The sequence below is a fragment of the Pteropus medius genome, unplaced genomic scaffold (genome assembly GCF_902729225.1).
Source record: "Pteropus medius unplaced genomic scaffold, Ma_sr-lr_union100, whole genome shotgun sequence".
In the NCBI taxonomy this organism is placed as follows: Eukaryota; Metazoa; Chordata; class Mammalia; order Chiroptera; family Pteropodidae; genus Pteropus; species Pteropus medius.
Genome location: NW_024345479.1, coordinates 3,254,503 through 3,269,202, shown reverse-complemented (window position 1 = coordinate 3,269,202; position 14,700 = coordinate 3,254,503). Strand labels below are relative to the sequence as shown.

The 14,700-nt window shown below is 44.1% G+C and overlaps 1 protein-coding gene across 4 annotated transcripts in view; it reads left to right on the top strand.

Annotated features, from left to right (window-relative positions):
• Positions 1–13,159, top strand: part of SOCS7 (suppressor of cytokine signaling 7) — a 29,293-nt gene extending 16,134 nt beyond the window's left edge. For 3 of the 4 annotated variants that reach the window (XM_039873672.1, XM_039873675.1, XM_039873674.1), the window contains 3 exons: positions 3,967–4,102; positions 4,493–4,643; positions 7,469–13,159. In XM_039873672.1, coding sequence (XP_039729606.1) covers positions 3,967–4,102; positions 4,493–4,613 — 257 coding nt within the window. In that variant the 3' untranslated portion in view covers positions 4,614–4,643; positions 7,469–13,159. The remainder of the gene's footprint in view (positions 1–3,966; positions 4,103–4,492; positions 4,644–7,468) is intronic. The other variant, XM_039873673.1, reaches the window with a different exon arrangement.
• Positions 13,160–14,700: the final 1,541 nt, after the last annotated feature.

Here is a 14,700-nt window from a genome sequence, read left to right as displayed (position 1 = left end):
GATTCTGGAGTCTGGAGCATGTATGTACTTGTAGAGTGTTGAATGACTTCATGAACTGCTCAGGTATAGCTCACTTCATTCCACAAATGTGCCCTGTCTGCAGAAGTTTTAACTAAGATTCTTAACATTGTTAATGGTTAGAGATTATAATAATTGCTACTGTTTATTGAGTGTCTGTCATGTGCCAGGTACTTTGTCAGGTTCTTATTTACATCTCTAAGTTTTTTAGCTAATAGATTGGTCTATTATTTATAGATAAGACTGTTTTCATTTTGCCACTGACGCTGAGGCTCAAAAGTGAAATTACTCTAAAGGTAACTCAGCTGAAGCCAGGAATCAAACCCAGGCACAACTGACTCCAAATCTTATGCTTTATTTACCACCACTCTGTTATGGGAAGAAGCATCAATAAGCAAACAGAAACATGAGTTTGCTGGGATTTGTGGAGACTACATAAAGAAGATACAATTGTGTTTGTTAGTAGAAGGTATCTTTCTGGGACCTATGGGGAATGCTATGGGTAGGGTATCTGTTTACACTTAAAAATATAATCAAGTTGAGAAGACAGAGCAGAGTTACTATTTGTCCTGGACCCTAAGGGACCTCTCTTTGAAGGATTGGGACAAAGAAGGCAAAGCCAGTGTTCTCCTTCACCATATGTTTGCTGCCCTGCTTTGCTTATCATAAAGGTGTAGGCATTCTGTAAGGTTGACGTATTCATAGCGAGGATTGGTGTGAAGGGAGGTAGTCGTAGCATTTAGGTTGAGCTCTGTCAACCTGCACCAGGAATTTTAAATCAGTAGATTTGAAAAAGAGTCTTTTCAGACTTTGGGATGATGATAACTGAATGCCCACAAGGGGCCAGGTATTACTTCATTTGACCCTTTCCAAATCCTTTGAAGGGATATTATAGTCTCTCTCTCTCTCTTTCCTTCCCTCTCTCTTCCTCCCTCCTTTTCTCCTTCCCTTCCTCCCTCCCTCCCTCTCAGCAGATTGAGAAACTGATGTATACTGAGTTGCAGAGATAGGATGCAAAGTCAGGTTTTTCTGGCTCAATTCTAGAGCCAGATGCATCCAGACTGGTGTTAAAGGGATGCCAGGGATCATAGGAATCATAAAGCCTAGGACTAATGGGAAAGTTCTCACTGGTGGCACATAAGGAGCAGAAAGAAACTAATTAGAATAAATGGAATAATTAGCATCTAGGGGAGGGGCCCTTGGTAAAAGTGATGGCACCTGAGCTTGGTTTCTCCTTATCGCTTCTTGTAGTATTGGAACATGGTCATAACAAATCTGAGGTCACTGATTACATCTCAGTCTGGCCCATTGTAGAGTTATAAACTAAGCCTCTAATACCGGGCAGCAGTCTCAAAAAGAGATTGTGATGGATTAGCATAAAACCTCTGACCCTGGGAGAGCTAGAACTCAAATTGAACATGTCCTTCTTAGTTGGGAGACTTCATCTGCAAAGTGCATGAAGAGAAAATAACTTTTGTTTTTTAATCACACTTTGAATTAGAAAACTCTAAGGAAATTGGTTACTTCCTCTTTTGTAACCATCATTACACTTATATTGCTTGTCCAGTGATATGTCTTCCCTATATCCCAGGGTCTCTCAATTTAGCACTTTTGACATTTTGGGCTGGATAATTCTGGTCCTTGGGGAACCTCTTGGTGTGGCAGAAAGACCTAAGTCTTTGATTTGTCACCCCTAACCCTGGTCCATGCTGGAGAAGAGATGACAGTGAAGTAGCAGGTAACTGGATTTGTGTCCAAGAGCCCTGGCATGCGGACCAAAGGAAAGTTCCTGATGACTACTGTTCACCTCTCCCTTTCAGCTGCACTCACTGGTGTTTTATCTTGGATTTATTTTCATTTCTAACCTTTTCTGTTAACAGGCTCTAAATGTGAGAGCTCTGAATGTGAGGGCAAACAGCTAATGGTCAGGTTGACACCAGAGAATATCGGAGAATTAACAGGTTTCAAATTGCTATTTGTGGACCTAAGGCGAAAAGTAACACAATTAAATAGGCAAGTATATATGGTCATTAGAATTCAAGTAGGCAAACAATCAGATAATTATATGCTGCTTATTATCCTGAACTTTTTAGGCACAAGTCCTATACTATTGTGTCTTTGGGACTAAATAATTAGATACATAAATTACTTTTTTCTCTGAAATATCATGTTGAATTTAGCAATATTATAGCCAACCCCCATAGATTGCCAAAGTTTAATGTAGTAAAGAATATTTTAAAAACGTGAGCAAAAGGATAAATTCAAAGAAGCATTCGAACGCCCAATCGTTTTCAAAACCATTTGAGTTTAAATATATTCAAGAGAAAAATCCATGTGTGAATTATTTTTTTAAAATGGTTTGTGAGGAGAGGGCCAACCACGTGGGTGGAGGGAGACAGTGCTTCAAAATATAAGCCTTAGGCCTGAAGAGGTGGAAGTGAGAAGGTGGGAACTAAGGCTGGTCATGTATCAGGGTGCTACGACTGTCCTGGATAGCCCCTGTCAGACCTAGGACAGGTGCGCGCTCTGGGGAGACTCACGGAGAACCCCGCTGAGAGGTTCCATGAGCTAAACTCTTCCTCAGACAGCAGGTGTTCAAGGCAGGCCAGCTTTCTTGGTTCTGTGCCATGAACAAGTTCTTTAAGTCCAGTTGGCCTCAATTTCTTCATATGTAAAATGGGGATAATAGTGGTATCTGTCTCAAAAGTAAAGTTCTAAAGACTAAATGAGGAGAATGTTTTTAAGATAAGCTTACTTGTTTAATAACAGTATAATATATATTTTATTTTTTTAGAAAGTTGTCCACAACCATGAAAAGACTTTGGGAGGCAATCTGCAAGCTCTAATTTTTTCTTCTCATGCCCTGAAACAAGTTTAAAAACTGCTTGAAATTAAACTACAAAAATAGTAGATATTTTATTTTCAACAAATTGTGTCTACAGAATTTCTTTTGATATGACAATGGCTAAGAAAACTAATTGTTTCAAATATTTTGCAGCTCAGATACTTTGTGAGAGCAGTTTGCTTATTGTAGATAGCCCCTTTTCATAGCCCCCTTGTTGATTGAAACCAGGATATTCTTTGTTCCTTTGAACCTCTTTCAGTGTCCCTGCTATTCTGGGTGTCCCCGTTCTGTGGTGTTGACCCTTGAGAGGTTGGAATTTCCCTATGAGCATAGAGCCTGCTGATAATTGATGAAACATAGGAGTATGGTACTCCCATTGGACCTGGCTGACATCAGTCAGCAGGCACTTTTGTACTGAGTAATTCTAATTCCAGCTTGCCCAAGCTGCTATAGTTGCTTTTCTTTTAATAATATCATTTTTTTTTTTCTGTTCCTGTACCCAGCCTAAAATTTCAGAAGCAAGAAGGGTGAGAGATAAGAGGTGGCTAAACCTGATTGTTCTGGCTTGAAGTGAATGGTGGGAGTGATGGACTTGTAAACTTTGATCCCAGCTGTTGCCTTTTGCTTTGCCAGCCTCTCAGTTGGAATTTAGTGGGGACTCCTCTGAACAGCCTTTTAAGACCTCAACTTCAGGGTACTGCTAGATGTACCAAACAAGTATCTCCCATTCCCAGCAGTGATGCTTTCAATTCTTCCCCTTCCCTGAGAGCCTCAGGCCTGGGATTGGCCACTTGGTTCCCCACAAAGTCTCTACCTTGGCCATTTTTCATTGGGCTGTTCTGAAGAGTGGGACCCTCAGGTGTTAAGAGTGATGCTAGGGAGGCCCTCGCTGAGGAGGAGAGATTCTCTTAAGTGTGAAATATGGTAGTAGTGTTTCTGCAAATGGAAGTCAGCAGTCCTTTGTAGAAGGGAGCTTTTGCACAGAACACATAGATGAACTATGAAGAAGCCCCATTTCCCTTCCCCGGACTCTTTTCGTAAGAGAAATTATAGTTAGCTGCATTGTTCTCTCTGAATATTTCTCTTGGTTTTCATTCTTGAAGGACTGCCACCAACTCCAGTTCAGCTGCTCTATCCAGTGTCCCGATTCAGCAATGTCAAATCCCTCCAGCACCTTTGCAGATTCCGAATCCGACAGCTCGTCCGGATAGATCACATCCCGGATCTCCCACTGCCTAAGTATGACGGGGTCTTTAGGGTCGGGGCAGGGAGGAGGGTTAGTTAAAAATGTTTGGGAGGGCGGCAAGCTGATTGCACAGACAGAACCTGGCAATATTCACAAGCATCCGCCTTTCGCTTCTCCTGTGTCTTGGCACCTAGCTCTAGAACTGTCACTTTGCAACCAGAAGGCAGGAAGGTGTGTGTGTATTTCCCTTCAGTAGTCTATATGAAGAGAAGGAAACAACTATAATAAATGAGAAAGTGGGAATTTTGTTAGGGTAGCAGAGTCTTTGGTGTAGTCTCAACCATATAGGAATTGAAAAGAAGGAAGGGTTGAACAAAGATGGTCTTTCTTTTATAACCTGTGTAAATGACACTTTGTCTGTATCTCTCTTTTGTTTTTCACAGACCTCTGATCTCTTATATCCGAAAGTTCTACTACTATGATCCTCAGGAAGAGGTATACCTGTCTCTAAAGGAAGCTCAGCTCATTTCCAAACAGAAGCAAGAGGTAGAACCTTCCACGTAGCGAGGGGCCCCCTGCTGGTCACCACCAAGGGTATGAGCTCTTTGCCTCACTGTCCAGCTGTCTCTCTTCCTGGGCAGTTGTCATGATGTATGGGCCTTGTCCTGCCTCCACACCCTCCCACCATTCTGCATGTGTACCCCGATCTAGGCATCTGCCCACAGAGTTACCACATCTGATAATGGAGCTCCCAAGGGGCGCATACCCCAGTTGGGAGAAGAGCAAATAAAAAAGAAAAGCTTAAAGAATATTTGCCAAGTAACATGCAGGCTAACCACTGAATATGATGAAGGAGGACACACGTGTAGATAAGTGTGCAGCTTTCTCTCATACCTTGGTTGATCTCCCTGATATTGTACAAATGACATATAAAGCAGGAAACCAAAGGGGAAGGAAACTTCATCAAAGGTAATGCAAACATGCTTTTAATTGCAATAGATATGCACTTCAGTGAGAGCTCCACTGTGTCTCACAGCTTGGCATAGAGGGAGGAGGAAAAACAGCTTGCCGTTCAGGCCACTGGAAAGTAAATGGTTCAATAGAATAGGTGAATTAACTAAGGAATTCATTTATCTATAGATTAGTCTCCCTTTGCTATACTAATTGAGCTCTACTCATTTAGTTTCCCATAAAATATCTTGGAATACTAGTTTCTGGAGATGAATTCTAATGTCTTTTAAATCACATTAATATGAACATTGAAAGGTAGAGGTGAATAGGGAACAAAATTGCTAGAGAATAGTGATTTTTGTAGTGTGGTTTTACATACAACGACCCTAGAGTGAAAGGGAACTTTAATCTCTCCATCCTCTCTCCATAACAAGAGAGTGACCATTGGAGTTTATGTTCCATGGGTTTTCTTGAGCCATGGCGAAGGTGAACCCAGCTATGTGTCTCCTCTTGGCTCTGGAAGGCCTTGTTCCTGTGTTATTGAGGGGAAAGCACGTGGGCCGGGCTAATAAGGGCTAACATAGAGAGAAGGACTAACAATGAGAGAAGGAATGAAGAGATCAGCAAATGGTAACTCTGGGAGCCTGCAGTTTTAACTTAAGAGATCTTGGATTGGGTGTACAGCCTCTTATATCTTCAATTATGTAGAAATTGTATGCCCTCAGAAGTGTCTTCTAAAACATCTAAATGCCCTAATGTTTAGGAGCATATCTCTGCTCAGTGGCTTTACAGTCCAGCTTAGGGTGGGAAGGTGGAAGGGAATTTGGGAGGCCTATCTACTGGACCACACCCTGGAGGAGTAATTAGGACCCTTAGGTTAGAGCACTGCTTCTGTGGGTGCTGTGCCCTCAGAGGAACACACGTGAACAGGAGCACATTCAGAGAGAGATTCGGGATAGTGGAGGATTCCAAACTTCATCATTTGAGGAATAAATGATTAACACAAACAGAGAAGTTTCAGGGTGAGAGGGACTTGATAGCCAAAAGAACTGTTTCATGGATTTTCTTAAGGAAGAGTATTAACCTTATTTTGTGTAGTTCCAGGGGGTGGGACAAGGACCACAATGGACATAAGTTATAAGGAGTTAGATTTCAGTCCAACTTTAGAAGAACCTTTTTTTAACAGGGAGGTCCAGAGATGGAATGGTTTTCCGTAGGAATTATTCCTCCATTTTTTAATCCATTTAACGTGTGTGTGTGTGTGTGTGTGTGTGTGTGTGTGTGTGTTTCCAGTGTAAATTGAGAATAGAGTGCTGAGCAAAATAGTCAAAGGTCCTGTTCTCACTGAACTGCAGTTCTCATAGGGGGAGACAGAGAGCAAATATGTAAATAAATGAATAGGTTAATTTTAGTTTACATGTTATGAGGAAAATAAAACTAGGTGCAGTTTAGTGATTAGTGGTGGGGTACTACTCAAATTTGGATGATTAGGGAAGTCTCCTGTGAGGAGGTGACATTTCAGCTGAGATCTGAATATTTAGTCAGCCAGGAGAGGATCTAGGAGCAGAGTATTCTGGGTAAGGGGTCTTAGAAAGGCCCTGAGATGGGAAGGGGCATAATAAGATCAGATATAGGCCAAGAGTAGTTATTTGTCATGAGTGTATGGGGCAGTGATGTGTCGGTAAAGGATTGAACTGAACTCCCAGGGTCTGTTTTTTTGCTGTGACACTGGGATTGTCTGTGGCAAAGAATAAGCATCATACTTTATTTGCTCCTGATTTAGACCCTGGCCCCTTAAAAAAGAGGAAGTAATACTTCTCATGGGAAAGGACTTTAAAGTGTAAAATTTAGTCTTTATGACTTGTTGGTTGAGCTGATTTTAATTTGGGAGTTCTGAATGGACCATTTGGTCTGTTACCTTGGGAATTTCATGCCAGGGTGCTCGGAGTGTTACAGCTTGAATAGTGCCCTTCTTAAATCAGAAAGTAGAAGGTGCCCTGGCCTTTGTGATTATATGTCAACCTTCTTTAATAGCCAGAGATCTACAGGCTCTCAAGGGGTTACTTTAGGGGCTCAGCTCCTTTTTTTTTTTTTTTTTGCTCAGCTCCATTTTTAATCCCTAGAGCAGGTGGGCCTTAGAGGAGAAGTCGGGGGAAGTAGATAGAAAATTAAGGGGGAAGGAAAATGGAAAGAGGGAAGTTAGGCAAAATAGTAGGATATATTTGTTATTTTAGAACCTTTTTTAGCATCCAGGATCTAGGCTGCTCAGGCTTCTCCAGCAAAGGCTGTTGCTACATCCCCAGTCAGGTGTTGTGTTTGTAGGAGTCCTTGGCTAGCCAGACTCCTTTCTCCTTCTGAGCTTTACTTTGTTACTTCCAGAGGTTAAGCTATTTTTTCACTCCATTTTGGTTCTACTCTATTGAACCACTCTAATTTTTTTCCCTCTTTTTTTTTCTTTTTTTATTAAGCTAGATTTGGTTGCCAAGCTCCAGTTTTGAAGAATGAAATGAAGCTACCATGAAACAAGGAGGGAATAGGAAGGGTTGGGATCCTCTGCGCGAAGAGTTTGGTTCCCCTCGCCACCCTGGGGCTTGGAAGAAGCACACAACCATACTCTCCTCTTGGGGGCTCCACCTCTCACATCGAGCCCCTGTGGCATCTTGGAACTGGATGAGCTCCTTGGAAAACTGGAAGAAGTCTCAACACTGTTCCTTTTTCACAAGTTTTGTTTTGGATATTTACATTTCTTGGTATGGAAAACTCACCTTAAAGACAGCTGGGGTTTGTGCCCATTGGATTGGAAGTGTTGTGAAGGGTGAGCAGGTCCAAAGGAGGGGGTGGGTGGTGTTGCCTGTGTCGGTCATGAAGCTGGTGCCAAAGGCAGAATGCGAGTCTTCACCATTGACCTTGAAGAAGGGAAGAGGAGAAGTGCAAATCAAGTTGGGAGTTTCGGAGGGATGAGAATCTGCTTCTCTTTAAGCATGGGTAACTTTCAGTAGGAGCAGGAAAGAAAGGAGGTGGGTGGGCTCGGATAAAAGGTTACTGGACAGAAACTGACAGATGGCCTCTGTTGGGGGAAGTAGTGACTCCTCATCCTTTCCTTTTCAGGTTTAGGAACCTGATTTAGAATCACCTCTCATAGAAGCTGGATTCATTTTGATTTACTTGATTCCTAAGCTCTGTGACCTCAAGTTAGCCCCATTCTTTCCCCACCCTCAGTCCATTCCCCAAGATAACTGTACATTTCACTCTGGTCATGGTAACATCACTTGTTTTGCTTCCGCCAGCTGTCAAGGCAGTATTTTTTCTCATCACCTGAGCAGTTCAGCGCTCCAATCACGGGCTGCTAAAGGTAATGGAGCATGCCTCCAGATTCTTAATGGCAAACCGCACCCGTAACTTAGGAGTCAGTGTTGCTTCCCTCCATATGTCTGTCGGCTAGTGAGAAGAAATGTGGAGGCAGGTGGGAAACAAAGCTATCATAGTTGTATTCTTCTAGAGAGAGCTCTCTAGTGTCTCAGCCTTAATGTGATGTCCTTAGATCAGGATGGGGGAGAGCATTACATCTCATATTTTTAGGCTTATCACTGTCGTCCCATTTCTGAGACAGGAGGTAGCAAGGGCTTTATTTTCCTGTGTTCTTTCTGGCAACCCAAACCTTTTCCTGAGTCAAATCCCGCTTGCCCTCCTTTCATTGGGATTCTGTCAGATGCTGATTTCAGAGTTGCCTGTCTTCCAGGTGAAACTGAGGAGGGAGAAAAACTCCAGGGCTTTTCAATGGACTTTAATTTTTTCTGAAGCAGGTCATTGTCAAATCATATAACATTATGAATTTGGTTTTCTGTAGAGTTACTCTGGGGAAAGGTATGCTATTAAGATGTGAAAATTGAGCTGTTTGGTCTTTATTACTCTTTCGCAGTAAGTGTTCCATTAGACTGCCTCTTCTGGTTCCCTTGTGCTTTATTTCTGCCTCATCTCACGAGATAAATAATGCTGTCAGGTTCATGGTTTCCCGATGGTTTAGGGTGAGGCCCCTGTGCTTGTTAATCTATAGGACTGCCTCATCTGGAAGCATTGGCCTTCTGCCTTACGACCTGCATGGAATAAATAGGGAGGAAACTTGCACTGCTATTTGGCTCCAAAGAGGTGGCCCACAAAATGAACTCTGTAGCATTAATACAGCCCACCTCCGATGTCAGGAGGTGCTGCTTTTCTCCTTGGCTTCCATGGTAGTTTTACCAACCAGTTAAAATTGTGCTCCCAGAAATTGGCTTAACCTGTGACTGTTGCCTCTTGAGGGTACAGATTAACTTGCCATCTTGCAGAAAGTGCCACACACCACATCCCACCCTGCCGCCACTAGAGAGCCTGAAGTCCGGAATCCATTGGGATCTTTGAGTGGCTGATGTGCAGCTATCTAGGATTTTTTTAAAAAACCATTTCACTACCCATAATTTTAAAAATTATTTTTTAAGCATGTGTATCTAGCCTTAGGGAGCTTTTAGGCGAATGCCACTCATGAATCAATTGGAGAATGACTCAGTGTGGCAGAGAATCAAAGCTGCCTTTAAAGAAATTCAGAGTGGGTAAGATTAGGGTAGACCAGATCGTGTAGGAAAGCTCTGAGGCAGTGAGGCTTTGGGTTGTAGGTGAGGGCAGAACAGTGACTAGGAAATGTATGAACCGAAAGCACGAAAGCAGGAATCTGCCTGATGTGTACTGAACAGTGCATAGCCTCAAGTTAGAGCAGAAGCACCTAAGAATCCATTTTCAGGGTGGCGGTCTAGACCGAAACTTTCTAGTTGTTAGACCTAGGTCTGGATGTTCAGAGCTTATGATGGTAAAGTAGAGTCCAAAGCCAGAAGTCAGCTGGGTTCCTGCCTTTGGCCAAGGACCTCACTGTTTTCAGTGCAGCCTGGATGAAGGAGGCAGAGCACCTGGACCCCCTGTGGTACCAGGGGTTTCTGTTGGAGAATTCCTGCACTCGGTACAAATCCAAACCAACTGAGGAGGCTCAGCCTCACCCTGTCCTTTCTGTTTCTGGGAGGGGTGATGTTTACTTTTGTTCGTGATCTGTCTGTGCTTTAATCACAGCGCAGGCTGCAGCCTAGTCCTCCCTCAGTAGAAGGGGCTACAGGACAGAGTTGTGCAAGAGGAGACAGGCTCCATCAGGAGATGTGGAGGAAGAGGTGGGCAGTTGGCTGAGGTGCCAGCCTGGTCAGAAAGCAAACAGGGAAGAGGAGCAGCTGGCCCATCATTAGCACTTCCCCTTTATCTCTCCTGGCTGGGCCCACCCCATCCTTTGCCATTTCTGTTCAGTGCTAATTGAAATGCAGTCTACTGAGGGTACTTATTCCTTTGTGGTTGTATTTTAAAGTCACAAACTGGAAAAGGCTCTCACTTCTAGAGACGCCCTCTCATTGATTTCTGAGTTGTGGGTGGGTGATGTCAGTACCCTCAGGCCCTGCCTGTGTAACCCTCACTTATTTGTGATCGATCTGCTGTAATCTTCCTCAGGATGGTGCAAACCACTGTGAGCTAGTGACAACTACTGCTACAACTTGCTATTACTTGAAACTCGTGCTGTGATCAGAGCACAGGAGTAAGAAGGGTGGGGGCTTTGATGTGGGCACTATGTAAGTGGGTGACAGCTGAGAGGTCGGGACCACTGGTGATGACTTTGGCTTGGTTGTCTGCCTGTGCCTAGATATATATAGTGAATGGATATTCATTGGAATGTGAGCCGAGGACTGCAGCCACCAAGAGGAAAGGCGCAATGGGGAGCTTGCCACCCTGGCTTCTACTCCTCTGCCTCCTTTCCTTCTTTTCACTGGGCTGATTATGTAGTCCCCTCATTAAGGCTGGGAATGATATGGAGATAGCCACACATCCAGGAAGAGCTAGGGAGCAAAGAGGGTTATTAGTGGTTCCAGATCCAGGTGTGAGAGACTAGGGAGCCAGCCCATTCAGGCCTCACCCCACGGCCCCCAGAAGAGCAGGGCCTGCTTGAAGCCCTCAGGGCCCAGGAGGGTGTGGGGATGGGAGGAACTTTCCCCTTAGGTTTCATCCATCCCTGTCCTGCTGTCTCTCCCTTGGTTTTGAGCCTTGAAGTTGGAAGACTGGGCACTGGGATAGGGCGCTATGGCTCCTGGAGGGTCAGCCTGAAAGGTGTGTGTGTGTGTGTGTATGTGTGTGTGTGTGCGTGTGCGTCTTCATTTGCAGAAGTCTTGTCACCAGTTGGGGTGTTGAGAGCACCTCCACTGGGGGGAGACCAGCCATTTGTTTTCCACTTTTAAGAGAATAACATAACCCCTGTCCCCAAGGGAGGAGCTTTTGAGTTAGACATTTTCCCTATGGGAATCCTCTTGGTTTGGTCTGTGGGAAAGGGGGGAATGGATAAATGATTTTTATCTCTGATTGTCAACACGGCTGTTCTTACACTGAATTTGTGCTATTGCATACATGTAGCCATCTTTCTTTTCACTGCAGCAGTGTTTATCAGTAGTTCAAAATGATTTATTTGCTCCTGGGGAGTAAACCTTTTTTATTAAAAAAGAAAAAATAAAAAAAATTAAAAAAAGAAAAGTGTGACCCCCCCCTTTCCCCCTCCAGGATAGCGATAGGATTATTAGGCCACAAAGCTCAAGAAGGTAAGGTCAAGTTTGCCAGTCCCCATGATCTATCCTGTTTTGACATTGGAGCCTTCTTGCTCAGCACAAAACAACAGGAGGCCTTGAGAAGATGGAGAACAAAGCCTTGGGAGGAGTTAGATGGGGTTGGACCACAGAGGCAGAGGCACTGGGGACTCGGGCGCTGCAGTAAGAAAAATAGAGTAATGAATTATATTTAAAATATTGACGCTAATCTGCCAGGGAAAGACCTTTCTTTACATGCAGATTCAATGTTGTCTTTGTCTTTTTCATCCTTCTTGACCTTGATAGGTGCTGTCCCATTCCCTTCCTGTCTTCTCTCTCTCCTCCCCTCTCCCATCCCTTCCCAGTCCCATCTACCTCCTGGGAAGCCAGTCCTGCATGCTGAGTCTGTGACATGCCTTCACACCCATTTCATCTTGTTTAGAGGGTACCTGGAACTGTTACCCCCACACCCCCTCCACCATGCTAAGAGGCATCAAGGGGCAGGCAAAATGCAGCCAGCCATGGTGGGAAGACATGAATGTCAGGTCGCAGCTGGTCTGCGGTCGTAGTTGTTCCTGGAGATAGAGTGCAAGGAAAGCTTAGGACACTCTTGATCGGAACCCAGGATATCGCAAACCACACAGCCCCGCTCAGAACTGCGTCCTAAGCCCCCTACCCAGCTCAGGAGGAGCGGGAAGGCTGGTCTGACTCTTTCATCCCTGGTGCTCCCTTGAACAGGGACCTGCCCCACACAGTTAGGCCCAGAATCTTTTCCAAGGGATGAGCATGATCCAGGCACCACTCTGTGGGCAGACCAGGCATTGGAGTGCCCAAACTGGTGCTGCCCGTGGCACAGCCACTGCTGTACATTTTTTGGTTGTTTTTAAGAAACTCAAGAGGGGTGTCATTCTGGGCTCTGGTGGTTGCTGATTCTTCGCCAGAGGGGAGCCACACCCTCCGCAACCACTTCTGTCCACTTCAGCCACCTTGCCCTCTTCCAAGCCAAAGCGTGGCCTGGGTTTTCCCATTTAATTTTTCTCCTTTCCTCTCCCTTTTTGTGCTTAATTTATTAAAATAGTTGCTGTATAATTTATTTTCATAAACTATAAAAATTACTAAATGGTTAAAATAGACTTGCAGGCCAATCTTAAATGGGGTGGGAGGGTCTGAGGGTGGGGCGGGGAAAGATGTTTTGATATAAACAAAACAAATGCACTTTGGGTGTGTTTTGGTATTTTTCTGGGGCTTGAGGGGTGGGTGTTGGGATGTCCCTGTAGATTAGTTCCAGAATGGGGTGTCTGTATATATTGTATTAATAGGCATGTTTGACTCTTGTAAAGGGACATTAGTAGCTGCTGCAGGTCCTGTTTGGAACCCCATGTACAATTCCCAGTTTTTTGTAAGTGTCAGTGCGGGAGACATTTGACTCTTGTGTTTGTATCTCCTTTTTATGATTGCTGTACTGACTCATGTCTTTTGGGGGAGGGGTGAAAAGAGATTTGAAATAAAAATGTTTAGAAATTATTTCATGCTATTGGGGTATGTTTTTCAGTCCCTCTTCCATCTCATATGACTCCTCACTCCTCACACCATACTCCCCAGGGTCAGATGACTCACTCCTGGGGATTGGGGAACCCTGTGACCTCAGCCAAGCAGAGCACACCCAGAACTGGTCTTGTCAGAATTAGAGGTATGGAAAAATTTCAAGTCTGATGGTTGTCATTCAAAGCTGCCTTCTCCTTCCTTAGGAAGCGCAGGAGAATTCCAGAGGACTTTCTGGGGCCAGGCGCCTATGGCCTTTTTGCCTTGGGGAGCATTGGTGTGAGGCTTTTTTGCTTAGGGAGAGCTCATATTTTATCTTAGTACATACGTAGTCATTCCTAGTATTTACATAGGCTCGCAGTCAAGGTTTTTTCATAAGTTTAACCTGCATACCTTTGCCTTTCTAGTCCCATTGTCTCTTGAGCTGTGTTCTTTGGAGAAAAAAAGACCAGGTGTGTGTCTCTGACAACTGTGTGTGCTTGGAGCCACTCAGGGCTCCCCTCTTCACCTTCCTATCCAATCTCTTACCAAGTTCCCCACTGAGAAGGCCAGTGTACCACCCTGGACATTTGGGGGAGTTTTCTGCAATTTCTCTGCATCCCCAGAGTGGGAAACATGCAGAGTAAGATGAAACTCAAGTTCTCAAGAGTTGGGTTTTCTGAGGGTTGATGAGCAGTGCCTCCAGGAGGGTGTCTGGGAATCCCTACTCCCCAGTCAGCTCAGCTTTAGGATGAAACAGTACATCAATATGACAGCATTAACTCCTGATTAAAGTTTTCTTCCCTTTTGGAAGAAAAGGTGCTCCAAGCTATGAATTGTGAATGTTACAAGGGAAAATGCTTAATTCAGAATCAGCAATTCAAATGCCTTAATGGCTGCTATTTGGACACAGTTTGTCAGTCATAGGAATCCTTGCTAACACCATCAGTCAAGAGTGTTATTGTGCATCTCTTGAAAAAGAGGCATAGGTTTATCGCATCAAATCAGCATCATTCACGTTAGTGAGGATTGGTTAGGTTCTCTAGGAAAGATAGGTACTAGTCCACTCTGACTTGACACAGAATGAAAGGCATTCTTTTGGAAACAGCCTGAAATAAATTACCACCTCCCACTCTCTTCACCCCCAAAACCTAAAACCACCTGTTTCATCTCCTGTGTTCCCTGTCTACTTTTCACCCCCACTTTAATTCTATCACAAAGGCTGTTCTATCTCACCTCTCAGTGACATCTCATCATGCATATCTAACATACTTGAATTCAATTATAAGCAAGTGGTAATAGTTCAGGGGATTCGCTCCTCCGTTTCTTTGCGTGTCCCCCAATTGAGGAAGAAATGGGAAAAGTGGATTTTCTGTCTTGGTTCCCTCTGGCCTCTCCCAGTGTGATCATCTTGTGCATAAAGATTCTAGTGCCTATTTGTGCCATGTGGATTCTGAAGACCAACCATTCTCATTTGATGCTCAGCCAAAGGTGCGAGAGTTGATTCCAGCTCTGAAGAGGCACTAGCTGGGTTGTCGATTGCT